The 27500-nt window shown below is 49.5% G+C and overlaps 2 protein-coding genes across 4 annotated transcripts in view; both read right to left on the reverse strand.

Moving 5' to 3' along the window:
- ints3 (integrator complex subunit 3) overlaps positions 1-14024 on the reverse strand; it is a 17703-nt gene extending 3679 nt beyond the window's left edge. The window contains exons 1-25 of the mRNA XM_070984512.1: positions 13682-14024; positions 12019-12102; positions 11355-11438; positions 11131-11244; positions 10158-10242; positions 10000-10066; positions 9290-9431; positions 6610-6739; positions 6387-6484; positions 6067-6258; positions 5891-5978; positions 5718-5797; positions 5266-5357; positions 5044-5150; positions 4634-4753; positions 4390-4519; positions 4223-4277; positions 2803-2906; positions 1465-1629; positions 1082-1235; positions 940-1008; positions 734-809; positions 523-636; positions 360-408; positions 104-271 (exon numbers count right to left, since the gene is read on the reverse strand). Coding sequence (XP_070840613.1) covers positions 104-271; positions 360-408; positions 523-636; positions 734-809; positions 940-1008; positions 1082-1235; positions 1465-1629; positions 2803-2906; positions 4223-4277; positions 4390-4519; positions 4634-4753; positions 5044-5150; positions 5266-5357; positions 5718-5797; positions 5891-5978; positions 6067-6258; positions 6387-6484; positions 6610-6739; positions 9290-9431; positions 10000-10066; positions 10158-10242; positions 11131-11244; positions 11355-11438; positions 12019-12102; positions 13682-13765 — 2651 coding nt within the window. The 5' untranslated portion in view covers positions 13766-14024. The remainder of the gene's footprint in view (positions 1-103; positions 272-359; positions 409-522; positions 637-733; positions 810-939; positions 1009-1081; positions 1236-1464; positions 1630-2802; positions 2907-4222; positions 4278-4389; positions 4520-4633; positions 4754-5043; positions 5151-5265; positions 5358-5717; positions 5798-5890; positions 5979-6066; positions 6259-6386; positions 6485-6609; positions 6740-9289; positions 9432-9999; positions 10067-10157; positions 10243-11130; positions 11245-11354; positions 11439-12018; positions 12103-13681) is intronic.
- Positions 14025-14845: 821 nt separating this feature from the next.
- Positions 14846-27500, reverse strand: part of npr1a (natriuretic peptide receptor 1a) — a 36606-nt gene continuing 23951 nt past the window's right edge. For 2 of the 3 annotated variants that reach the window (XM_070984510.1, XM_070984509.1), the window contains exons 9-22: positions 25979-26099; positions 25796-25870; positions 25569-25646; positions 24904-25008; positions 22921-22992; positions 22142-22301; positions 20491-20646; positions 20178-20346; positions 19809-19955; positions 19162-19285; positions 18049-18117; positions 17574-17748; positions 16785-16883; positions 14846-16455 (exon numbers count right to left, since the gene is read on the reverse strand). In XM_070984510.1, coding sequence (XP_070840611.1) covers positions 16310-16455; positions 16785-16883; positions 17574-17748; positions 18049-18117; positions 19162-19285; positions 19809-19955; positions 20178-20346; positions 20491-20646; positions 22142-22301; positions 22921-22992; positions 24904-25008; positions 25569-25646; positions 25796-25870; positions 25979-26099 — 1696 coding nt within the window. In that variant the 3' untranslated portion in view covers positions 14846-16309. Of the gene's footprint in view, positions 16456-16784; positions 16884-17573; positions 17749-18048; positions 18118-18425; positions 18690-18894; positions 18926-19130; positions 19286-19808; positions 19956-20177; positions 20347-20490; positions 20647-22141; positions 22302-22920; positions 22993-24903; positions 25009-25568; positions 25647-25795; positions 25871-25978; positions 26100-27500 lie in introns of those variants that run through there. The other variant, XM_070984511.1, reaches the window with a different exon arrangement.

A 27500-nucleotide genomic window follows, 5' to 3' on the forward strand; every position in this document is an offset into this window, starting at 1 on the left:
TGAAGAATGGTCTGGAGAGGAGGCGTCCCTCTCCCAGGATGGACAGACAGGAAACAGACGACCGTATACACAGACTGTGGCTGAGTGGACCATCTGTCCTCACCTCTGTCTCTTGCGGGGCTGGTTGTTGTTCTTGATCAGCTGGGCCTTGATGTGCTCCCCCAGCGTGTCGTCGTATTTGGACGCCCAGTGTCTCAGGATGCTGGTGGTGAACTGGTCCTCGGGGTGACATGGACGACTCAGGACCATCTTCACCATCTCCTCACTCGGCCTGGGACGGACAGACAGACAGACAGGCGGAGACATTAATGAGGACAAAGGAAGCCTTGAAACTATGAATTTGTTTCTGTCAGTCCTACTTCTCTCTGCGGAGCTGCAGCAGCAGACAGGACAAGGCCTCCGGATGTTCTGCAGACATAAAGACGAGAGTCAGAAGAACCGTCAGGACGTGGACTGCCCAGACCGGAGGACAGCGGACGTTTCCTGGACTGAACACACGGAACAGCGACCAGCGGGACTCACCTTTGTATTTGAGGTGCTGCAGGATGGGGATGATGGTCTCCAGGGGGATACTATGAGCCAGGAACAGCTGCCAGGTGCTGTACTGCTCAAAGGTCTCCCAGTCCAGAGACTGAACTGTGGACATACCAGAAGAAGAGGAGGAGGACATGAAGACCAGTGCTGTCCCACCACCAGCATGCTCTTCATATGAATGTGTGTGTGTGTTTCTCACTCAGGATGTTGAGCACTGAGTCTTTCCTGAACATCACCAGGTTCCCCATCATCACATGACACATCAGCTCCTGCAACTACACACACACACGCACACACACACGCACGCACGCGCACGCACGCACAGGCGAGCAGGTGAGCTGAACCGAAGGCAGGAGGACACTGTGTCCGAATGGTTGCAGCTGAACACCTGAGGGGAGGAGTTACCTGCGTGGAGTCGATGACAGCTACGATCATGTTGAGCAGCTCGCCGCTTCGTAACGTCTCATCAGGAAACTGAACAACACAAAGACATTCATGAGACGTCAGGTGACCTGGAGACGGCGCGTGTGCGCGTGTGTGCGCATACCTCAGTGTATATGGAGGGGGTGAGGTAGCAGAGCAGCCGGACGTCGTCCTCCTGACACGCCTTCATGTCCATCATCAGACAGGTGTGCAGATCACCGAGAGCTGTCGCCTGAGCAAAAGACTCGTACAGCATCATCTTCCCATTGGCTGCTTTACTGCGGACCAAACACACACGCACACACGCATACGCACACACACGCGCGCGCACGCACACACACACACACACTCTATGTTACATGATGCTGAAGAGAACAGCAGCTGCTTCACACACATATCAGAGAGACAGACAGACAGAGACAGGCACACAGACAGACAGAGACAGAGACAGGCACACAGACAGACAGAGACAGACAGGGGTTTCCTTCTCAGGTGTGCTGTCCCCACCTGGCCTTCAGGTAGTACAGCAGGTGGTAGCCAATCTTGGGCTGTTTCTGGTAAAACTCGGCCAACATGTCCAACAGCACAGAGAAGCCGCTGTTGTCCTCCTGCATGGTGACCAGGTTCCTGAAGACCAGACAGACGGGTTTAGACACCGACTCCTCCAGGGACCTGAGAGACAGACAGGTAATCACAAGACAGACGGTTAAGCTGTGACCTGGGTCCTGTTCCCAGTCAGAGGACAGGTGGATCTTTGACAGGAACTGGTCTCAAACCTTTAATGTCCTCACTGGTCGCAATTAGCGAAGATCAACAGAGACACTTCCAACATCTCATGTCTGTCAGACACCAAACAAGACACAGAGGACACTTTCTCAGTCTGTCGTGGTCTTTCTCAGTCTCTGGTGGTCTTTCTCAGTCTGTCGCAGTCTTTCTCAGTCTCTGGTGGTCTTTGTCAGTCTGTCGTGGTCTTTGTCAGTCTCTGGTGGTCTTTCTCAGTCTCTGGTGGTCTTTGTCAGTCTGTCGTGGTCTTTGTCAGTCTCTGGTGGTCTTTGTCAGTCTCTGGTAGTCTTTGTCAGTCTGTCGTGGTCTTTGTCAGTCTCTGGTGGTCTTTCCCAGTCTCTGGTAGTCTTTCTCAGTCTCTGGTAGTCTTTGTCAGTCTCTGGTGGTCTTTCTCAGTCTCTGGTGGTCTTTCTCAGTCTCTGGTAGTCTTTCTCAGTCTCTGGTGGTCTTTCTCAGTCTCTGGTAGTCTTTGTCAGTCTCTGGTAGTCTTTGTCAGTCTCTGGTAGTCTTTGTCAGTCTCTGGTGGTCTTTCTCAGTCTCTGGTAGTCTTTCTCAGTCTCTGGTAGTCTTTGTCAGTCTCTGGTGGTCTTTGTCAGTCTCTGGTGGTCTTTGTCAGTCTCTGGTAGTCTTTGTCAGTCTCTGGTAGTCTTTCTCAGTCTCTGGTGGTCTTTGTCAGTCTCTGGTAGTCTTTGTCAGTCTCTGGTAGTCTTTCTCAGTCTCTGGTAGTCTTTCTCAGTCTCTGGTGGTCTTTCTCAGTCTCTGGTGGTCTTTCTCAGTCTCTGGTGGTCTTTCTCAGTCTCTGGTAGTCTTTCTCAGTCTCTGGTAGTCTTTCTCAGTCTCTGGTAGTCTTTCTCAGTCTCTGGTGGTCTCGTACCTTTGAACACTTCAGATGTTCTGCTCAGTTTCAGCCTGTGAACATTTGAACTACCAGCTGATCAAACGAGTTTGAGTTATTTTAGCCTCAGTTTGAAGGAAAGAGGATTCAGACTCCGTTCTCAGATTTAATGTGAGACGATGAACTCAGTTTAATGTCGGTGGACACGTCCTGACTGTCTGTCTTACTCCTCAGTGATCTCCTCTGGAAGGACGTCTCCTCTGAAATGATCCTTAAACAGTTCAGCCAGACAGGAAGCCAGAGCCGACATCTGCTCCGAGTCAAAGTCCTCCTGCAACACAACCAAGGAGAAGACGGTAGAACGCAGGAGAAAAGGGGAGAACGCAGGAGAACACAGCAGAGTGAAGGAGAACACAGCAGAGTGAAGGAGAACACAGCAGAACGAAGGAGAACACAGCAGAGCGAAGGAGAACACAGCAGAACGAAGGAGAACACAGCAGAGCGAGGGAGAACACAGCAGAGCGAAGGAGAACACAGCAGAGCGAGGGAGAACACAGCAGAGCGAAGGAGAACACAGCAGAATGAAGGAGAACACAGCAGAATGAAGGAGAACACAGCAGAGTGAGGGAGAACACAGCAGAACGAAGGAGAACACAGCAGAACGAAGGAGAACACAGCAGAGTGAGGGAGAACACAGCAGAGCGAAGGAGAACACAGCAGAATGAAGGAGAACACAGCAGAATGAAGGAGAACACAGCAGAGTGAGGGAGAACACAGCAGAACGAAGGAGAACACAGCAGAACGAAGGAGAACACAGCAGAGCGAGGGAGAACACAGCAGAGCGAAGGAGAACACAGCAGAATGAAGGAGAACACAGCAGAACGAAGGAGAACACAGCAGAGTGAAGGAGAACACAGCAGAATGAGGGAGAACACAGCAGAGCGAAGGAGAACACAGCAGAGTGAAGGAGAACACAGCAGAATGAAGGAGAACACAGCAGAACGAAGGAGAACACAGCAGAATGAAGGAGAACACAGCAGAATGAAGGAGAACACAGCAGAGCGAAGGAGAACACAGCAGAACGAAGGAGGACACAGCAGAGTGAAGGAGAACACAGCAGAATGAAGGAGAACACAGCAGAATGAAGGAGAACACAGCAGAGTGAAGGAGAACACAGCAGAACGAAGGAGAACACAGCAGAATGAAGGAGAACACAGCAGAATGAAGGAGGACACAGGAGAACGAAGGAGAACACAGCAGAGTGAAGGAGAACACAGCAGAGTGAAGGAGAACACAGCAGAATGAAGGAGAACACAGCAGAGCGAAGGAGAACACAGCAGAGTGAAGGAGAACACAGCAGAATGAAGGAGAACACAGCAGAGCGAAGGAGAACACAGCAGAGTGAAGGAGAACACAGCAGAATGAAGGAGAACACAGCAGAATGAAGGAGAACACAGCAGAGTGAAGGAGAACACAGCAGAGTGAAGGAGAACACAGCAGAATGAAGGAGAACACAGCAGAATGAAGGAGAACACAGCAGAGTGAAGGAGAACACAGCAGAATGATGGAGAACACAGCAGAGTGAAGGAGGACACAGGAGAACGAAGGAGAACAGCAGAACAGCAGCTTCCATGTGGGAGGACACACCTCCAGGATCAGGTCCACGATCTCCTGCATCACCTCACACTGCGTCTCCGTGTCACTGAGGAGACATGAGGACTCATTGAAGACGATGAAGCAAATAAACGATCAATAAACACGCTGTACCCTCCGAGCTCATCTGAGGACCTAATGGAGGACTGCTGGGGTCTCACCTGGTTTTCTGCAGCTGCTGGACTTTCTCCTTCATGGTGTCGTCTAATTGGTCGAGCCAGGGTGTGATGTCGGCAGGCTCCTCCATCACGGCCTCTTTGATTGGATGGAACCTGAACTCCCTCTTCTTTCCTGCACAGTGATTGGTCGACAGAGGGTACTGGGTCTGTACTGGTTTGTTACAACGTAACCTGGTTTATTCTGGTCAAGTCTTTTCACTCCCACTAAAACCAGTTTCATCGTCACCTTTGTTGTTCACCTCCTCCTCGTCATCGCTGAAGGCGGCCTCGGTGTTGTCATAGCAACCCTCCTCCTTGTCCAACATATGGTTGTCCATCTCCAAGGAAACAGCCTCCTCCATTTTAACTACAGGACACACACACACACACACACACACACACACACACACACACACACACACACACACACACACACACGAGCAAACATGCTGCTGGTTTGAGACTTTCAGAAACTCAAAATAACAACCGAGTGTTACTTTACTTTTCATTTCCAAACTGTCTTTTGGTTTTGTTTCCAATATGTGATATAGTGTGTGTGTGTGTGTGTGTGTGTGTGCGTGTGTGTGTGTGTGAGTGTGTGTGAGTGTGTGTGTGTGTGTGTGTGTGTGTGTGTGTGCGCGTGTGTGTGTGTGTTACCTTCAGTAGGGGGTGACGGTGAGCTGCAGAACTCGGGGAATCTTTCTCTGAGCATTGATCGAAGCTCTCGGTCCAACTTTGGATTATCAAACAGCGGAGCGAGGTGACTGAGAGACAGTGATCAATAATCAATAATCAGCATGTGCTGGACTGACAGAGGGAACACTCAGTGTGTGTGTGTGTGTGTGTGTGTGTGTGTGTGTGTGTGTGTGTGTTTCTTACGCCAGCACTCTCTTCTCCATGATGAAGGTGAGCGAGTTAAAGACGCCTTGACGGACCTGAGACTCCAACGGAGGAAAGAAGTGAGGGATGATCTGAGGAGGGAAGGAAACAAGGAAGGAAACAAGGAAGGACACAAGGAAGGAAACAAGGAAGGACACAAGGAAGGAAACAAGGAAGGACACATATGTCATTCTTTATTCTGTTCACCGAGTTCTGCTTTTACACCTGTGTGTGTGTGTGTGCACGCGTGTGCGTGTGTGTGTGTGCACACGTGTGCGTGTGTGTGTGTGCATGTGTGTGTGTGTCTGTGTGTGTGTGCACGCGTGTGCGTGTGTGCACGCGTGTGTGTGTGCGCGTGTGTGTGTGCGTGTGTGTGTGCGCGTGTGTGTGTGCGCGTGTGTGTGCGCGCGTGTGTGTGTGTCTGTGTGTGTCTGTGTGTGTCTGTGTGTTACCCGGCACATGAAGTCCAGCAGTGTGGCCGTGATGGCAGGATGAGGTTTCATGGAGTGATGCATCACCAAGATGGCTGGTTCTGACACACAGGAGGAGAAAGAGCATCAGCATCATCATCATCATCATCACCATCAAGGGCTTCATCCAGTATGTGTGTGCGTGTGTGTGTCACCTATGTTCATGATGCTGTCCTTCTCAGGATTGAAGAACAGCCAATCGTAGAAAAGAGCCAGCTTGGCGTTGGAGGCAGCGACGTTCGACTGGACATAAACAAATCGACTGATCGGTAATTGATTTTAACAAGCGATGACCTTCAGAGATTGACGGCCTGAGGCCCCGCCCTCTTACCGTGCAGGTGGTGAGCAGCCAGCCAATGATAGCCCAGCGCGGCAGGATGTCGGAGCTCAGCACCTCATTGGACGGATGGACCACCCCACAGATGTAGCGAATGAGATCGCAGCGCAGTGATTGGCTCTCTGCGGTGGACAAGTACTGTCTCTGAAACCAGTCCTGGTAGCGCTTCTGCTGCCCGAAGCGCACCTGAGCACAGGTAATATACAGCACCAGAGAGAGGTCAGAGGTCACCATCACTGACACGCATTATCGGCTTTTTGGGGTTAGCAGCAGATTAGAGGGTCAGGGGTCAAAGCGAGGAGGTCGTGCATTACCCTGGAGGTCATGAACAGCAGCTTGGTCTCCATGTCAGGTGTGAGACGACAGGCCAGAAACTTCCTGGACGTCCGAGCCGTCAGCAGCTGGAGGACACCTGAAACACACGTTGGACGTCAGCCAACGAGCAGCTGAGCTCCTGAACGCGACACCTGCTGCGGCACGTCCACGACGCGCTGACAGCGGGCCCGAAGCTGAGGATTGTGGGTGGTGTAGTTTTACCCGTGAACTGAGGACTGAGGACTTGTGGGTTGTGCAACAGGTCCTTCCACACCAGCTCCATCTCTGGGATCCGAGCGACGTTCTGCAGCAGACGAACCAGATCTCTACCGATGATCAGACACTCCATAAACTACAGACAGGCAGAGGGACAGACAGAGAGAGGGACAGGCAGGCAGAGAGAGGGAGACAAACAGGCAGAGAGAGAGAGACAAACAGGCAGAGACAGAGAGAGACGGACAGAGAGAGAGACAGACAGGCAGAGAGAGAGAGAGACGGACAGAGAGAGAGACAGACAGGCAGAGAGAGAGAGAGACAAACAGGCAGAGACAGAGAGAGACGGACAGAGAGAGAGACAGACAGGCAGAGAGAGAGAGACAAACAGGCAGAGACAGAGAGAGACGGACAGAGAGAGAGACAGACAGGCAGAGAGACAGACAAACAGACAGAGGGACAGACAGGCAGAGAGAGAGAGAGAGAGAGAGAGACAGGGGAGAGAGACAGAAAGGCAGAGGGACAGACAGAGAGAGGGACAGACCGGCAGAGAGAGAGAGAGAGACAGCAAGAAACAGGCAGAGAGAGAGAGACAGAGAGACGGAGAGAGAGACAGAGAGACAGAAAGGCAGAGGGACAGACAGAGAGAGGGACAGACCGGCAGAGAGAGCGAGAGACAGACAGAGAGAGAGAGACAGACAGACAGACAGACAGACAGACAGACAGACAGACAGACAGACAGACAGGCAGAGGGACAGGCAGAGGGACAGACAGAGAGAGGGACAGGCAGGCAGAGAGAGAGAGACAGACACAGAGAGAGACAGACAGACAGGAAGGCAGGCAGAGAGACAGACAGAGAGAGGGACAGACAGACAGACAGAGAGAGAGAGAGAGAGAGAGAGACAGAGAGAGATGGCATTACCAGAGGAACCACTATAGTGACACATACAACTTCCTCCCTCCCTTCCCTCCCTCCTTGCTTGTCCCCCTCCGTACCTTCTTCCTCCTTCCCTCTCTCCCTCCCCCTTTCTTTCCCTTCCTCCTTCCCTCCCTCCCTCCTTCTTTCTCTCCCCCTTCCTTCTCTCTCTCCCTCCATCCCTCCTTCCTTCCCTCCCTGCCTCCCTTCCTCCTTCCCTCCCTCCCCTCTTCCTTCTCTCTCTCTCCCTTCCTCCTTCCCTCCCTCCCTCTTTCTCCCGCCTTCCATCTCTCTCTCTCTCTCTCCCTCCATCTCTCTCTCCCTCCCTCTGTCTCTCCCCCCTTCCTTCTCTCTCTCCCTCCTTCTCTCACCCTCCCTCCCTCTGTCTCTCCCCCTTCCTTCTCTCTCTCTCCCTCCCTCCGTCTCTCCCCCTTCCTTCTCTCTCTCCCTCCCTCCTCCCTCTGTCTCTCCCCCCTTCCTTCTCTCTCTCTCTCCCTCCCTCTCTCCCTCCTCCCTCCCTCTGTCCATCTCTCCCCCCTTCCTTCTCTCTATCCCTCCCTCCCTCTGTCTCTCCCCCTTCCTTCTCTCTCTCCCTCCCTCCGTCTCTCCCCCCTTCCTTCTCTACCTCCCTCCCTCCGTCTCTCCCCCCTTCCTTCTCTCCCTCCCTCCCTCCCTCTCTCTCTCCCTCCTTCTCTCTCACCCTCCCTCCCTCTGTCTCTCCCCCTTCCTTCTCTACCTCCCTCCCTCCCTGTCTCTCCCCCCTTTCTTCTCTCCCTCCCTCCCTCTCTCTCTCCCTCCTTCTCTCTCACCCTCCCTCCCTCTGTCTCTCCCCCTTCCTTCTCTACCTCCCTCCCTCCCTCCCTCCCTGTCTCTCCCCCCTTCCTTCTCTCCCTCCCTCCCTCTCTCTCTCCCTCCTTCTCTCTCACCCTCCCTCCCTCTGTCTCTCCCCCCTTCGTTCTCTACCTCCCTCCCTCCCTCCGTCTCTCCCTCTCTCCATCTGTTTTTCCCCTCTTCCTTCTCTCCCTCCCTCCCTCTGTCTCTCCCCCCTTCCTTCTCTCCCTCCCTCCCTCTGTCTCTCCCCCCTTCCTTCTCTACCTCCCTCCCTCCCTCTGTCTCTCCCCCCTTCCGTCTCTCCCCCTTCCTTCTCTCTCTCCCTCCCTCCTCCCTCTGTCTCTCCCCCCTTCCTTCTCTCTCTCTCTCCCTCCCTCTCTCCCTCCTCCCTCCCTCCGTCCATCTCTCCCCCCTTCCTTCTCTCTATCCCTCCCTCCCTCTGTCTCTCCCCCTTCCTTCTCTCTCTCCCTCCCTCCCTCTGTCTCTCCCCCTTCCTTCTCTACCTCCCTCCCTCCGTCTCTCCCCCCTTCCTTCTCTCCCTCCCTCCCTCCCTCTCTCTCTCTCCCTCCTTCTCTCTCACCCTCCCTCCCTCTGTCTCTCCCCCTTCCTTCTCTACCTCCCTCCCTCCCTGTCTCTCCCCCCTTCCTTCTCTCCCTCCCTCCCTCTCTCTCTCCCTCCTTCTCTCTCACCCTCCCTCCCTCTGTCTCTCCCCCCTTCGTTCTCTACCTCCCTCCCTCCCTCCGTCTCTCCCTCTTTCCCTCTGTTTTTCCCCTCTTCCTTCTCTCCCTCCCTCCCTCTGTCTCTCCCCCCTTCCTTCTCTCCCTCCCTCCCTCTGTCTCTCCCCTCTTCCTTCTCTCCCTCTCTCCCTCTGTCTCTCCCCCCTTCCTTCTCTACCTCCCTCCCTCCCTCTGTCTCTCCCTCTCTCCCTCCCTCCCTCCGTACCTTCTCCCTCAGCATGCTGATGCAGAAGTCGACCTCTTTCTGGCGCAGAGCGAGCAGGTTTGGTGCTCCGTGGTCGACGATGAGTCGGAGGTAGGTGTAGACGGACATGGCAATGAGCATCCCGCTCTTCAACACCCACTCCCTGCAGAGAGGAAAGACTCAGCTGGTCAAAGACCTCCACCTGCTTCAGCCACAGCATTCTCATCCAATCATCTCACTTTAGAAGAGGGACAATAAATGATTGACGGCTGCTGGACTAGTTTTCACTTGTTTCGAGTGTTACCAGTGTCACATGTTTGTTTGTTTGTTTGTGTGTGTGATCCACAGATTGACTGTGTGTGATCATGGTGAATTTAAAATAAAGATATCGTATGTATGAGGACAGACCTTCATGTCAATGTATGGATGTTATGGATTCAGAGCTGTTCTGTCCTGCACCTTCAGGACAAATACAGAAAATGTCCGGGTTTGGATGGTGGCCTGTGAGTGTCAGTCACATGAGTGTTTCGGGGATGAACTGCACTGCTGGTGGTTGATGCTAACAGACGTTTCTACTTGTGCTACAGCTCTGTGGTCTGTGCTACCGTCTGTTTAGCGTCTGTAGCGTCACGGCTACGTGCTAACGTAGGGCGCTTTCCTGTTTCCTCTGCACGCAGTCGGACACAGCACAGTCAGAAACATCTGTTCAAAGGGATTTCAGGTGAACGTACTTTTGGTCCAGCAGGATGTCCAGGACGCTCTCAGCCAACCACAGGTTTTTAGTGGAAATGTCTCCACCTGCAAACAAACACACAGGAGAAACACACATGACGTACGACCGCTGAGCTTCCACAGTGACTCTAATGTGTGTCTGCCGCATCGGTCTGACCTGCGATCTGTTTCAGCAGCGTCATGACGACGCCGTCGGCTCCCATGATGCCACTCTTCACCAGCTCTCGGACCAGCCACACCAGCTGCCCAAACAATGAACACTTGATGAATGTCACCTCACTAAAGTCACATGTTACCGTCCTTAAAACATGTTTGTGTGTTTCAATGATCAGCTTTGATAATCATTGTGAAGTTCAAAATCTACAAATGACCATACACACAGGTGTGTACCTGTATACCTGTGTGTGTACCTGTATACCTGTGTGTGTACCTGTGACCCGTGAGTGTACCTGTATACCTGTGTGTGTACCTGTATACCAGTGTGTGTACCTGTATACCTGTGTGTGGACCTGTATACCAGTGTGTGTACCTGTATACCAGTGTGTGTACCTGTATACCTGTGTGTGTACCTGTATACCAGTGTGAGTACCTGTATACCTGTGTGTGTACCTGTATACCAGTGTGTGTACCTGTATACCTGTGTGTGTGTACCTGTATACCAGTGTGTGGACCTGTATACCTGTGTGTGTACCTGTATACCAGTGTGTGTACCTATATAGCAGTGTGAGTACCTGTATACCTGTGTGTGTACCTGTACACCAGTGTGTGTACCTGTACACCTGTGAGTGTATCTGTATACCAATGTGAGTACCTGTATACCTGTGTGTGAACCTGTACACCAGTGTGTGTACCTGTGACCTGTGAGTGTACCTGTATACCAGTGTGTGTACCTGTACACCAGTGTGTGTACCTGTATACCTGTGTGTGTACCTGTACACCAGTGTGTATACCTGTTTACCTGTGTATGTACCTGTATACCTGTGTGTGTACCTGTACACCAGTGTGTGTACCTGTTTACCTGTGTATGTACCTGTACACCAGTGTGTGTACCTGTACACCAATGTGTATACCTGTTTACCTGTGTATGTACCTGTATACCTGTGTATGTACCTGTACACCAGTGTGTGTACCTGTGTTCTGGGGACATCCTGCAGTTTGAGGAACTTCTCCATCAGGATCTGATTGATTTTCACCAGAACAACGTTCATCCCGTCTCTGTTGACCAGTGTCAGGTCTCTGTAACACTGTCACCACACACACACACACACACACACATACACACACACACACACAGTGATGTCATCGTGATGTCACAGTGATGTCACACATTAATAATGATGCGATGGGGACTCACCCTCTGGGCCTGGGTGGGCTCTGTGAGGGCCTGAGTGAACAGACCCAGACACACCTCCTCATGCTGCTGCTGACCTTTGCACACCTGCGAGACAGGTGACAGGAAGTTAGACACAAGTCATTTATCTTCAGGTATCTCACTGTATGGCTGTGACACAGGACGTAGGTCTACCATGACAACAGACATCATGCGTTCTGATTGGCCGGACTGAGCAACAGCCAATGAGGAAGCTCAAACACTCGACCAGTCTATGGACGGACACTTTGAAGACACACAGATCCTTCATGATAGTCCCTCAAAATACTGTAAGAAAACTGTGTTTCACTGTTTGTACACACAAGTACAGCACAACACTGTTTACATTGAGGGACCTACACTGACTCATATCACACTTCAGTGGTTGAATGGTCTACCTGAGGGGAGTATTTCTTGTAGTACATGCAATATTTGTGACAGTGTTAATTGGAGTATTTGTCACAGTTTTATTTGTAGTAGTGTTAATAGTATGCGATGTGTTTCTTGCACAGGAAGAATTTTTTGTAGTAATACTTGTCACAGTATTAATAGCACTATCAGTTGTAATACTGATTGTCATAGTAGCTGCAGCAGTAGTATTAGGTGTAGAGCTTGTAGCAGTAGTAGTAGTGCCTGGTGTATTTCTTACGTTGGCAGTGAGCGCGTCGTTGGCCTCTCTCTCTGACAGCCCATTGGTCAACGCCTGGACGATTCCAACACAACGCTCCAACCTCTGCAAACACAACACACAGACACACAGACACACAGACACACACACACACACACACACACACACACACACACACACACACACACAACATTAGCTCTTACATCCAGAGTGCTTGATGTGTTCAGGAAACAGAGCTGTCTGGGAATCGACCCAACATCCCTGTGACAGTGACTTCATGTCTAAACGTCTGACCTACGGAAGCCCGGAGTGGCCACGCAAGCAAAAACACACAACATGCACATTTTACGACACTGAGCACTCCAACAGACACGATTCGGTTCAACTTTTTGGTTAATTGGTGGTTATCAGGTACATGTACTACAGAAAGTACACACAAAGTACATGAATACAGTACATCTTAAGTACAGCTCCTGACAACACTGTTCAAGTAAAACACAGCTCAGAGTCAGCTGCTTCTAAAACCAACCAGATTGTCTCTCTCTGTCTCACACACACACACACACACACACACACACACACACACACACACACACACACACACACACACACACACACACACACATTCTCTCTCTCGCACACACACATACACTCACACACACTCAGTCTGCCTGCCAGGCCTCAGGTGGCATGCTGACAGTTGACCTAAAGACCACACAAACCCTCCGCTCTGAAGGCATATGAGGACGAGGTACAAAAACACACATATTGTAGTACAGGTCCGAAGTTACTGCGAGGACGTGATGAGGTCAGAGTGTCGTGAGCTCACTGGCTGAACCGATCAGCTGACACACAGCGGCTTCATCCAGGTCGGCCGGACGAGCTGGTGCTGATAACGGTGCACATCCTCACCTCGTTCCTTAAAATCAGCTGAAACGTGGAAACAAAATGTATCTCATGCACAACAGCATCCATCTATTGTCCTCTTCATGTCCCCTCCGGGCCTCCGTAGACGTCAGCTGCTTCATCTGCATGGAGTCATTTAGAAGTGAAGCTCCTGAATAACACACTAATGCCTTCACTCATATTCATATCTGGTGTCTTATTCTGGTCACGGCGATGATTTGGACTATTTTCTTTACGTGCTGGAACGTTTCGATCATTTACCTGATCACGTGCACACTCGTAAACACGGCTGCTGATTGGTGTGTAACTAAAGGCTGTTCGTGTCTGCTGAAGCATCTCTCAATACTTTTGACATGTGCGACACAGTCACGGCGCATGCGCAACTGTCACTTTTTTGGTCTCGTCCATGTTTACGTAGGATTAGCATGCTAGGCTAACTGTCCGTCAGCTGTGTGACTATATATCCGCACTGTGGCGACTTTCAGAGCGCACAAACACCACAAACACCCCCCTCACTTCTCTCACACTGGGTTTGAAAACGACAACACCATGTTTGCACAGAGCACCGAACGGCTACACCATGCTAACGATGCTAGCCACCTGCTAGCCATGCTAACTAGCATGCTAGCTGCCGTGAAGATCACAAAAATGGTTCCATGTTTCTTTGTATCCAGATGCAAACTGCTCTCAAACTGCTGCTTTCTCCCTGTAAAGTCGCTCTAACCTGGATAATCCCGGGTTAAATGTTCTTTCTGGGCCGTTAACCGGGTCAGCCTACCTCCTCCAGCTCGTCTTTGGCGTCCAGCTGGGTGGACACCAGTAGCCGGCCCTGCGGCTTCGCCTTCGCCGGTGCAGGCTCCATCTGCTCCCGCCGCGCCTCGCCGGGCCCCGCGGAGCTGCGAAGGACTGGGACTCCGGGTTCTGGGGGTGGGGGGCAGGGGAGTGTCAATGCTTCTGTCGTTGTATAGAAAGTTCGGTGCTCCTGTCACTGCTGGAGCCTCCGTGTGAGACGGCTCGGTTGCTAACTGTGTTTTTGAAACTTATTTCGGGGCAGCTCTCACTCTCGCTCCGGCCATAGTAACATAACGGACATCCGCAACGAGCCAGCGGAGGGAGGGGGCGGTATCCTCAGGGCCTGCTGACCAATCATTGTACGGAGATCTCTGAATGATGTACGTATAGACCAATGACAGGAGGGGAAATCTGGAGCCAATCACCGGCCTGCTCTGCTGAAGACAGTCTGCATGGGAACCTTTTATGACTTGTTTATAACTAACAAATACATCAAAATGTCTCCAAAACTTCGTTTTTGTGTCTTTCAGACACACTTGATCGTTTCTACTTCCTGATAGACATTGAAAGTTTTCACACGCTTCAATTTTCTTCTACTCAACTTTAACTTTATTGTCCCCAGAGAATTTGTCTCGCAGAGGTTTTTTCTCCTGGAGAGAATAGGCCCGCCCTACTTTGCTGTGATTGGTTAGTACTGTTGCGTCGCTTTCCGCCTGGAGCCGCTGAAACCCTGAAGTTGAGCTCGTTTTTGAGACGAATCAGACCGACGCACCTGCGCGGCGTCGGTCGCCATCTTGCGACGTCATTACATGATGGTTAGTGATTTTGTCCGACCTATGCCTGCTCTGCTCCGGAGGCTCGGCTGCGTGACAATTGGAAATCTCGCGAGACAAAGACGCGCGCAGGAGAGAGCTTGTCGCAAAACAAAAGAAAACCATCAGAAAATTCTGAGCATTTATCCTCCAAAGAATTATTATGATTATTGATCTGCGCTTCAACTGATCATAATTTATGTCCATTTTGTAGAAATGACACTAATCCACAGACCACGTGATCCTCTCATGTAAAAATATGACCAATACATTCTGGGTCGATTTTCAAAGACGGATAAAACAAAAAATCTAATCTTTCCAAAATATCTCCACACGAAATGTTGTATATGGTATTTTATTACAAGAGAAATGATGAACTGTGCGATTCAAAATTCTTCAGACACAGAAATAAAGCTTTAAAATGTCCCATTTTTTTATGAATACTTCTACTTAAAGTCTTTACAACTGGAAAGTTTTGTACACAAAAAATGTTTGACAGTCTAAAAGATTTTTCCGCCGACTGAAATTTGGATAAAATGTTTCATAGAGGAGCAGAGCGCTGACTGGACACTACTGATAAACTCTGATAAACAATGAAATGAAGACATTTCTGTCAGTGTTTCATGTCAAGTTTTGTCTGAAAGAGTAATAATAAAACTAATTTTAACTAGTAGTATTCTGGAAAAAAAATCCAGTTTTTCAAAAGCATCTGTCAGTGATTTGAAGTCTCTGTGTTGCTCTTTTCATTTCCATTTTATTTAGATGGACGACACACATTCAGAAACACTTCTGTAAATATGACAGCGTTAAATCTCTTTCAATATCCAAATTATTTCCCCAAAATTTCCAAGAACTTTTCTGGAAATGATTCCAGAAACCAGCTGTAGGGAACATGTTTATTGGTCCACTTCCAACGAACTCATTTCAACTCATTTCTAGTAAGAAAAAACAACATATGTGGAAAGTTTCCAATAATCAATAAAAAATGTTTTCTCTCTGGGGTGTAAATGGAGCAGCACTCTGCAGGAAACATCTTGGAAATTATGAGATAATTATTGTAAAAAGTGACGCCTGGAGTTTACAGACTGAACAGGAACAACACACACATCAGAAAACACACACTTATTTGTTGCATTAACATTTTCTGTAAAAAAACAAAAAACAAAACAAAAATCTGCTTCCTGAAGGTCGCTGTCACTTTAAATGATGTCAGAAGTAAATGTCCAATCAGAGAGGAGAGGAGGGGTTTCATACCAGCCGGTTGTTTCCACCGTCTGTCAGTCTGTCCAGTGGGACTCCGCCTCCTAGAAATGACTTTCATACCAAACTGATTTTCATTCATGGCGTCGTGCTAACAAACAGACTCACTGCTGGATTCCAACTCCAGCCAATGAAACTCCACGTTTATGGCCCGCTGGGGACAGCTGAGTCCAGAGGTCACGTCCAGACGGTGGTCAGGTTTAGACAGCAGCACTTGAAGGTTAGAGTCCTGATGGCTGCTGATTGGCTCACTCAGTATCAACATTTTCCGACGAGCTCGTACGTTAATCAACAACAGATCAAAATTATTCCTCCTTGTGTGAAAACGTCATTTGTTACGTTTCAAACCGTATTTGTTTTTGCTGATTAGTGAATAGAAACAGAATTTCTAGGAGACGGCGTTCGCTGACGTGACCTTTGACCTGAGACATCCAAAACTGTGAAGGACGAGCAGGAAGTTGGCGAGTGTCCGTCACTGACTTTCTTCCCCTCCGAAGGATGCTTGAAACGTCTCTTCCTCCGTCACTCCGTCCTCTCCTCCGTCAGTCGGTGCTGTCCTCTCCCAGCAGCCAGTACGTCCTCATGCGTCCTTTTCCCTTCACCTCGATTTCTCCTCTGAGCTGCAGCTCGAAGCCGCCGAACTCCTGCAGAACCTGACGAGTCGCCTCCGACACGTGAATCTTCAGAGCTGCAGAGACGGACAGCAGAGCGTCAAACAGTTCTGTCATGAGAAGACATCAGTGATCTCCGACAGACACGAGAGAACGACGCCGGCCTGTCCACAGAAAGGACACGTCATCACCTTTCAGTGGACACGCTGAACTGGTTAACGAACGGCTGATTATTACCACACCCAGCAGTTAAAGAACAACGTGATCAACATCAGGACGACGTTTTTGGTCTCCACCAGCCGTCCAATCAGTCATCTGTCAGTCCCTGAGACTGAACGTCCGTGTGTGTGTGTGTGTGTGTGTGTGTGTGTGTGTGTGTGTGTGTGTGTGTGTGTGTGTGTGTTACCCTCTCCATTGGACTCCATGCGTGACGCTGTGTTGACTGTGTCTCCAAACAGACAGTACCTGGGCATCTTCAGTCCGACCACACCTGCGCACACTGGACCTACACACACATTTATTTCCTTTATTACAGTTGGTCCTCTTATCTTATCTTATCTTATCTTATCTTATCTTATCTTATCTTATCTTATCTTATCTTATCTTAGCAGAGACAATGGGTTGGGACTGAGTGGAGATGATTACACGGGCTTAAACATACACACACATGCAGAAACATATAACATAACATGCACACCCCCTCCAACTCAACGCCTTCGTGGCCCCCCCCCCTTCCTTTGTTGCAGTGTAGCACGGAGGGCTGCTGCGAGGTGCCCAAATGTGTTATGTGTCACTGTCTTTTTTATGTTTCTTGGACGGGATGTAACTGAACCAATGAAAAGTGCTATATAAATAAAGATTGATTGATTGATTGATTGATTGATTGATTGATTGATTGATTGATTGATTGATTGATTGATTGATTGATTGATTGATTGACGGCATTCTTATCCTGACTCTTATCTTTTTTTCTTAGACTCAGACTGCAGGAGCCGTCGACCATCTGATTAGTGAGCGACCTGCTCCTGAGCCCATTTTATGTTATACTGCTTTATTAGAACATCACCAACCACTAACACACACACACACACACACACACACACACACACACACACACACACACACACACTCACAGACATATGCACACATATACACATACACATACACACACCCACTCACTCACTCACGCACGCACCACTATGGATGCCGATGCGTAGCCGGAGCTGCTGATTGGCGCGGTGTCGGATCCTGAAGCTCTTGACGGCGTCCAGCAGAGCGAGAGACATTCGGGCCACCTCCCTCCCGTGGAGCTTACCGTTCCTCACCGGCAGACCGGAGACCACCATGTAGGCATCACCGATGGTCTCCACCTGGGGGCAGCAGGTGAGGTGACCACACATCATTTACTGCACTCAAGAGTTAAAACTTCAAATCACTTCAGTTCCTCTATATTTTTTACCACATGTAATATTTGGATGCATCCAAGTACATGTACATATATGTGTATAAGTATCTATACCTTGTATACCTTGTGTATATATACAGTGTTCTTCCTGTCAGTTACAGGTACAGGTACAGGTACAGGTACAGGACTTGATTAGCTTAGCTTAGCACAAAGACTGGAGGCACGGAGGAAGTGTGCGCAGTCGAAGTGACGAGTAATCTTTTACCTTGTAAACATCAAAGTTGTCAATGATGGCATCGAAACAGGTGTAGAGGTCGTTCAACAAGGTCACGACCTGGATGGAAAGAAATCAGCACTGAAACCTCTGACACGTCAAATCAGTGCAGACACACTTCTGTCCAAATGCTTGTTTGACATGTCCTTTGTTCCAGTAATAACAGGTTGCACCAGCAGATGGCAGTCGTACAGATTCAGAACGTGTTCTTTGACCAACGTCCACAAGCTGCTGATGACCACATGTACTCCTTCAGGCCTCCACAGAAAAACAACACGGCAATTTCATGTGATAATGTGGCTGAAGACACACACTTAGATAAGAAACCAGCTGAGTTCCACTGACCCGTAGTGTTGTTCTTCGTGGTTCTACTGAGTTCTACTGACCTGTAGTGTTGTTCTACGTGGTTCTACTGAGTTCTACTGACCTGTAGTGTTGTTCTACATGGTTCTACTGAGTTCCACTGACCCGTAGTGTTGTTCTACGTGGTTCTACTGAGTTCCACTGACCCGTAGTGTTGTTCTACGTGGTTCTACTGAGTTCCACTGACCCGTAGTGTTGTTCTACGTGGTTCTACTGAGTTCCACTGACCCGTAGTGTTGTTCTACGTGGTTCTACTGAGTTCTACTGACCTGTAGTGTTGTTCTACGTAGTTCTACTGAGTTCCACTGACCCGTGGTGTTGTTCTACTTGGTTCTACTGAGTTCCACTGACCCGTAGTGTTGTTCTACTTGGTTCTACTGAGTTCCACTGACCCGTAGTGTTGTTCTACGTGGTTCTACTGAGTTCCACTGACCTGTAGTGTTGTTCTACGTGGTTCTACTGAGTTCCACTGACCCGTAGTGTTGTTCTACTGAGTTCCACTGACCTGTAGTGTTGTTCTACGTGGTTCTACTGAGTTCCACTGACCCGTAGTGTTGTTCTACGTGGTTCTACTGAGTTCCACTGACCTGTAGTGTTGTTCTACGTGGTTCTACTGAGTTCCACTGACCTGTAGTGTTGTTCTACGTGGTTCTACTGAGTTCCACTGACCCGTAGTGTTGTTCTACGTGGTTCTACTGAATTCCACTGACCCGTAGTGTTGTTCTACTGAGTTCCACTGACCTGTAGTGGGGTGCTCTCAGCAGACAGGGCAGTGAAGCCGACGATGTCACTGAAGTAAATGGTGACAGAGTCGAAAGCTTCGGCCTGAACTGTCTCACCTCGTTTTAGCTGCTCTGCCACTGAACTGAAACACAGACAGACACGAGGGGACGGTCCTCAGCATCACGACATTATGTAGTATTTGACGCAGTATTCTCTGTTCTTTACTTTGATCCCTATTAGCTAAGTGAAAGCTGCAACCAGCACAGACATTTCATACCAGCAGCAAGAGACAGGATGCAGTATTACTGCAGTTCATGCAGCAGCATTACTGCGGTATATTTACTGTGGTGGTATCTGGTAGAGCAGCAGCATTACTGCAGTATATTTACTGTGGTGGTATCTGGTAGAGCAGCAGCATTACTGCAGTATATTTACTGTGGTAGTATCTGGTAGAGCAGCAGCATTACTGCAGTATATTTACTGTGGTAGTATCTGGTAGAGCAGCAGCATTACTGCGTTATATTTACTGTGGTAGTATCTGGTAGAGCAGCAGCATTACTGCAGTATATTTACTGTGGTAGTATCTGGTAGAGCAGCAGCATTACTGCAGTATATTTACTGTGGTAGTATCTGGTAGAGCAGCAGCATTACTGCGTTATATTTACTGTGGTAGTATCTGGTAGAGCAGGGCCTCGGCCTTGCGTTTCTCCTCGTGGTACGCCTCCGTTCTCTCCTCCACCAGCTCCTCCAGGTTGTTGGCGTACTGCTCCATACGAGACAGAAGGTTGTCCAGGATGTTTGAACCATAACCCCTAAACAGACAGACAGGAGGACAGAGAGGAGGACAGAGAGGAGGACAGACAGGAGGACAGACAGGAGGACAGACAGTGTATCGTTGTGTGTGCTGTTGTGTTTTGATGTTGATCAGAAAGCCGTCTCCTGACTCCCTGCCCCCCGTGTTCCGGTCTGCCGCTTAGGTGTTCGTCTCAGCCCAGGCGTCCAGGTGTCCAGGTGTCCAGGTGTGCTGCCCTCACCTGTGCTGTTTCCTCAGCAGGATCTTGATGGTGTTGAAGTCGGGTCTGTCGCTCGGCTCTTGGCTCCAGCAGCGCTGCATCAGGACTCCGAGCTCCTCGCTGTGACTGTGGAAGCAGAGGGAGGGACGGAGGGGGGGGGCGCCGCCCTGAACCACCATCTGAACAATCTCTGAGAAGGGGGACACATAGAAACAGCATCTTTACAGCCACATGAGGACATCCAGCTCAGCATCAGAGTGCAGAAGGCTTTGAGGGAGGGCTGAATGTACAAACACGTGGAAATGCTCTTTATTATCATGAGTGGCACAGCGACCTTTGGGGGTCAGAGTGTGCGTGTCCAGATAGAAGACTCCTTTCAGCAGAGCCACTTCCTGTAGGATGATACTGAAGCTGTACACGTCTCCCTTCTGAGTCCCACAGGGAGAGGGACACTCTGTCCTCAGCAGCTCCGGGGCCGTCCACAGCTTACCTGCAAGAGAGTGGGTGGAAGTGCGCAGGTGGGTACATCAAATTATCCCACCAGGTGCAAAAAGGAGCACTTCAGGTGCTCGTCTGTACCTGCTGCCGTCTGTCCTCTGGTCTTAGTTCAGGATTCACTGAATCAAGTTTCACTATTAAACAAACGTCTCAGCCGGTAAAGACTTTGGCAGCCAGTGTCTGCTCTTAGTTCAACATCTCACAATCGATAATTAAAAAAAAGAAAAAACTTCATATTAGAACCAGTCCTCTGCCTCTCTGTCCCAGTAGAACCAGTCCTCTGCCTCTCTGTCCCAGTAGAACCAGTCCTCTGCCTCTCTGGCCCAGTAGAACCAGTCCTCTGCCTCTCTGGCCCAGTAGAACCAGTCCTCTGCCTCTCTGGCCCAGTAGAGCCAGCCCTCTGCCTCTCTGGCCCAGTAGAACCAGCCCTCTGCCTCTCTGTCCCAGTAGAACCAGCCCTCTGCCTCTCTGGCCCAGTAGAACCAGTCCTCTGCCTCTCTGTCCCAGTAGAACCAGCCCTCTGCCTCTCTGGCCCAGTAGAACCAGTCCTCTGCCTCTCTGGCCCAGTAGAACCAGTCCTCTGCCTCTCTGTCCCAGTAGAACCAGCCCTCTGCCTCTCTGGCCCAGTAGAACCAGCTTTCTGCCTCTCTGGCCCAGTAGAACCAGTCCTCTGCCTCTCTGGCCCAGTAGAACCAGTCCTCTGCCTCTCTGTCCCAGTAGAACCAGTCCTCTGCCTCTCTGTCCCAGTAGAACCAGTCCTCTGCCTCTCTGGCCCAGTAGAACCAGTCCTCTGCCTCTCTGGCCCAGTAGAACCAGTCCTCTGCCTCTCTGGCCCAGTAGAACCAGTCCTCTGCCTCTCTGTCCCAGTAGAACCAGTCCTCTGCCTCTCTGTCCCAGTAGAACCAGTCCTCTGCCTCTCTGGCCCAGTAGAACCAGTCCTCTGCCTCTCTGGCCCAGTAGAACCAGTCCTCTGCCTCTCTGGCCCAGTAGAACCAGTCCTCTGCCTCTCTGTCCCAGTAGAACCAGTCCTTTCTGACCTGATGATGAGGTGTTTTAAATCGTAGCGTTTATTCAATCAAAAATCCAAAATGTGTTTCTGATTTCTGTAAAAAGATTCAAACTTGTCAGCTTGATGTTTGGCGACAGTGAAACTGACCTTCAGCCTCTCGTGAGGCAGATTTGACTTTAGTGCTTTAATGTTGTGGTTCGGTGACGTGCACAAAAACTGGACACGACTAAAACCATATGATTCTGTGTTTTCGGGACCAGATGACAAAGACCACGTGCTTTCAGAAACTCCTCACAGCGACGTCGTACCGTGTTCATTCATTCATCGCCTGTATGTTTGATGCTCTGAATGGCAGCAGTTAAAGGGCTGGCGTGGACACATATGTCCACGTGTCTGTCGCTAAAGTCACCGTGTAAGCAGCGCCTGTCATCACACATGTATTTCAGCATCAATGCGTGTGTGTTGATGGATGTCGTACGTGCGTAGTAAGCGTGTGTGTCCTCAGGGCAGCTGCTGGTCCTCAGACTCTGCAGACCGTAGTCCGTGATCTTCAGGACGAAGCGACTGTCTACCACGCAGTTAGACGACTTCAGGTTGCCGTGGGATACGATGACGCTGTTGTGGAGGAACAACATGCCCTGGAGACAGAAGCAAACAACAACAACAACTGGTGACAGACAGAAGGTATCTGAACACACACACACATGCTGGGAACGTTTGTCACTGGTCTCCTGTTTATATAGACACAGTATACAGAGCTTCATATAGACACAGTGTAGACACAGTATACAGAGCTTCATATAGACACAGTGTAGACACAGTATACAGAGCTTCATATAGACACAGTATAGACACAGTATACAGAGCTTCATATAGACACAGTATAGACACAGTATACAGAGCTTCATATAGACACAGAGTAGACACAGTATACAGAGCTTCATACATCAGAGAATCTGTCAATATGTCCTGATACATTCGTCTTTTGTGGAATCTTCCTGTGATTTGATGTTTTCGATGGTGAACACTGTCTTTTGTTTTGTGCTTATTGATTTCTTGATAGTGTTGATCTTTATTAAACAAATATGTCTGAATTGTCTGTATGCAGCCTCGTATTGTCTCATTGTCACATCACCTCATTAAAACAGCTTCCTTCAGCTTTTTCTTGTTCTTCAGCTTCAGCAGCTTCACAGTCAGTAAGTGGACCTCCAACCTTGAGTGGAGGTCGTTCTGTTACCTGCAGGAACGAGGCCTTACCTTGACAATGTCATTGATGAGAGAGTATCTGAACATCCAGTCCAGAGTGATGCTGTCACTCTCCATCAGGTCCTGGAAGACACACACACACACGCACGCACGCACGCACACACACACACACACACACACACACACACACACACACACACACACACACTCATCTGAAAGAGGGAACTACAAACTTTTTTTTCTTTAGATTCTGTGTGTGTGTGTGTGTGTGTGTGTGTGTGTTTTACTGCACAACATTTATCTGACAGCTTTTTGAAAACAACCATTGTACTTTTTTATACTTTAAATACATTTTCATCTGTGTGAAACATCAACCAATCAGACTGTGATCAGCTGATCTGATCCTCTCCGACACAAACTGACCTGAGAACAGCTCAAAGTCGATATATTTAATCTTTGAGCTTATTGTGAATCTGATGCAGCGACACGTTTCACAGACTGAAAGATGTGGGACGCTCCACAAACACCTGTTTGGATCGTTGCACAGGTAAACAGGCTGATTGGTGACAGGTGAGGAGATCATGGTGAAAGGTTATTCTGAAGTGAAGCCTCTTTTTCTGGCTTCTCTGTGGATTTCTGGAGATCTAATCTGGATCCTCAGAAGACGATCTCCTGAGGAGCTGAAGCCAGGCTGACTGACGTCATGTGTCCGTGTCTCCTGCAGTATCTCTCAGGAGGCTCTACGTCCTGCTGAATGTCTGTCTGTTACAGCAGATGCTGCCATTTCATCAGGATTAAAATCTTGTCCTGAACCAGGAGCTCAGTGAAGGGTTGGCGTCCCCCTCCCTCTGTATTGCTGAATGTCTCCTTTTAGTCTCCCCGCAGTCCGTCCACACTGGACAGTTGTGATGAAGGCTTCTTCTTCTCAGTGCACAAAATAACTCAAACTACCCCAGATGCTCTTTGTTAAACTGACATTTTGAGATCCAGTGGTCACCTGGCAACAGCCCAAACCCCACGCCGCCCACATCGACCTACAGCAGGCTGACATGTGTCCTCATGTTGCTAGGTTACCATGCCTGGAGGTTGCTAGGTTACAGTGCTGAAAGTAACTGTAACTGAGAGGTGGGAAGAACATCTGATATATGAAGGGATGTTAGAGGACTGCTGGTCTATCAGCTGATAGACCGCTGGGACTGGGTACCTGAAGATGAACACAGGTAACTCTATATGTGTGTGTGTCTGTCTATTATGCATATACATACACACATATATAGAGAGCGAACTGCATATCTATCTATATAGTATATCTAAACCCACTAGTGGCTAGTTTGACCCTTTGAGGTTGCTGTAGCTAGCAGACTGAGTTAGTGAAGTGAAGTCAGCAGCTCTGCATGAGCACACACATTCAGTAAAACGGACTGGCTGTTAAGACAAAATCATCATTGAAATGCTCGTTTCTGTCGATGGTCATTGCCATTATGTGTCATCGTCAAGCTAACAGTCTAAGGTGGCACGCTGGAACGAGTGGTAACACTGTCGCCTCACAGCTAGAAGGTCCCGGTTCGAATCCCGCTGTGGGCACCACCATGCCTTCGGTGGAGGGGGCCTTTCTGTGTGGAGTTTGCATGTTCTCCCCGTGCTCACCTGGGGTATCCTCCATAAATAACCCCCACTAAAAACATGCAAGAAGACCACCACCTGACCAATGGTGACAAAGAGGAACTGGTCCCCGGGCGCCGCCGTCGGCTGGCAGCCCACCGCTCCTGGTCTGCCGTGGAGGAAGGACGACCAGGATGGGTTAAAAGCGGAGGAAATAATTTGACGAAGCTTGGCGTGTGTGCAGTCTCCTCCCTGTAGCATGTGTGTGCAGTGATCAATAAAGTGAAATCTTAATCTTAATCTTAATCTTAATCTAGGTACTATTCATTTAAATGAACTGACTCTCTTCCACCCCTAGGACAGAGAGGTATAGAGGGTCTGTTGGGGCTCCAGCCGAGGTGATAGATTGGTAAAGGGTTGGGCGTGGCGTACCTGCAGGCTGCCTCGGGGACAGTACTCGGTGATGATGCACATGTTGGGCGGGTCGATGCAGCTGCCGATGAAGCGAGTCAGGTGCTCATTCTGAACATCTCGCATCTGCAAGAGCACATAGGATGCTGGTTCAAATCTCACCAAAATCATCATCACCATTACATATGTTAGTTGGTAGGTCTGTCGATCGGTGGATCAGTCACTTGGTAGGTTGGTCCACTGGGAAGTCTTTTGGTTGGTAGATAGGTCGATACGTTCATATTTCACTAAGACCATCATCATTCTTTAAGCAACCAAACTGAAATAGACACTATGCTTAACCCAGGTAAGTATGTAGGCTGGTTGTTTGGTAGGTAGGTGTGTCAGTGGGCAGTTTAGTCAGTTGGTAGGTAGGTAAGGAGGTCTGTCAGTCTGTCTGGCTGTTAGCAGGTAGGTTGGCAGGTTGTTTGGTTAGCTGATAAGTAGATAGGCAGGTCTGTTGGTGGGCAGGACTCTCAATCAGTGAGGTAACATTTAGGTAGATCCATTAGTGGGTGCAAATCCATTTAAGACCATCAAAATCCTACAAGCAAGGCACTGGACCCCCACATAAGATACTCAACAGTCAGCTGAAGAAGGAAGGCTCATTGGTAGGTCAGCTGGTAGGTGGCAAACGGAGCTCTTACATGTTTGAGTTCAAACAGAACCTTCCTGGTCAGTTCAATGCGTTTCTTGTTGATATACTTTATGGCTGCCAGGTTTCCCTGCAGGAGGCAAAGATGACAGCCTTATTCACTACATCATCATGTTATGCTTCATCAGAGCAATGTTGGTGTTGTAGTGCTGCAGTCGGATCGGACTGCCAGCAGTCAGGGCAGCGTGTTGGGCTGTCAGGACGTGGTGTAAGTCAGACCTTGTAGTATCCAGTTTTGGTGTAGATCTGGAAGTTTCCCTCCATGGTCATCAGAGAGGCGCAGTTGGATCCTTTCTGGAGAGAATCCAGATGAACTTCTTGTAATCAGTCGAGTCAGCAGTTGTGGGAAACGTTTTAAATTACTGCCCTGTGTGTTTTTGTGTGTTTATGTGCAAGTGTTACCAGAGACATGGTGAGTCTGCTGCAGGCTCTCCTCAGGACTTTATCCAGGTTGCTCATCTGGACGTCGTCCCAGGAAACCCGCCACAGCTGAGCCGCCAGCTCGCTCTCCAGCTTCAACTTCCTGTTCAACAGACAGGACGACAGGGGTGTGTGTGTGTGTGTGTGTGTGTGTGTGTGTGTGTGTGTGTGTGTGTGTGTGTGTGGATAGTGATTGGTTTGTCGTGTGTTTGTGTTTTTTGATATGGGTGTTGAAAAGTGGAGAAGGAGGAAAAGAGAGAGAGAAAGGTGAGGGGAAGGATAAATAAGGAAGAGATGAGTGAGTTGAACAGTGAGACAGAAAGAGAGACAGGCGGAAAGAGAGAGACAGAAGGTCTCCGTGGTGATTTCCTGTCCAAACCCTCAATAATTCAGAGTCCTGGATGATGTCGGATTATCGACTGGTGCAGGTCGTAGGTCGAGGCAAACAAGCGAGGCTGCGTCCAGTTTAAGTGACACATTAATCCACCTGAAGGTTTAATCTGACACCAAAACACAGCGCAGAGGTTCAGAAGACTTGCACACAGGACCTTACAACTCAGGGACGGTACCGCAGTAGCAACTCACGCTTACATGCATACGATTGGCCAACAGTGTCTCGCTGGGTGCTGCGATGTTGCTGCAGAAGTTGAGCTTGGTTAAATTTCTTTGCCTGTGTCGGTGGACTCATTTAAAGTCTGTCTGGACTGATCATACTTGTGATCCTGTGCAGGAACGTTGAAATATATTTGAAGGAATTCAATATTTAATCACTTTTGTACAGCTTTTACCAGGAAATGAAATACAGCCATTGAAATGCATTTTAAAAGGTTTAACAACACATTTTAGCCCAGTTTTAGAAGCCATCAACAGTTTGAGTCTGCCGCCACATTGGCCAGCCACCTCCTGCACACTCCACTTCCTCCCAGCCCTGAATTCAATGCCAGCAAACTTTGATGAGGTCGGCTTATCAAGGCGGTGAAAGCCAGCTGTACACTGAGGAACTTCAAAACCAGTTCTCAGCCAACAACTCTGGTTCTGGATCACACTACAAACAACGTCACTCCGTTAAGCCTTGCACCTGGCCAACGAACCGAGGATACTACTGTTGAATCTACTGTTGTTTTGAACGGACAAAGGAACAGGCCTGACACCGTCCCCGTGACTCCACCCACCAGCTCCAACCCACAATCTGTCCCACCTCAGCAGAGGCATTGGCCTCTCCACAAGTGCCCACCCCAGAGGGCCCCTCCTCCACTCCCTCCATCCTGGAGAGGAACATCAACAGGCTTTTCGAGGCAGACTCGAGCACGGTGACCTGTCCCACCTCAAAGTGGGTATGTACTTACGGCCAGAGACTAGGGTGGTGCACTTCTACACCACCATCACTCTAGTCCATCCTCACCTTGTGCATCACCATCTGGTACACTGCTGCCACTGCCAAAGACAAGAGCAGAATAATTTGGTCTGCCAAGAATTTGACTGCTGCAATCTGCCATCCCTGCTG

This window comes from Chaetodon trifascialis, chromosome 17, assembly GCF_039877785.1.
Source record: "Chaetodon trifascialis isolate fChaTrf1 chromosome 17, fChaTrf1.hap1, whole genome shotgun sequence".
NCBI classification, from domain to species: domain Eukaryota; kingdom Metazoa; phylum Chordata; class Actinopteri; order Chaetodontiformes; family Chaetodontidae; genus Chaetodon; species Chaetodon trifascialis.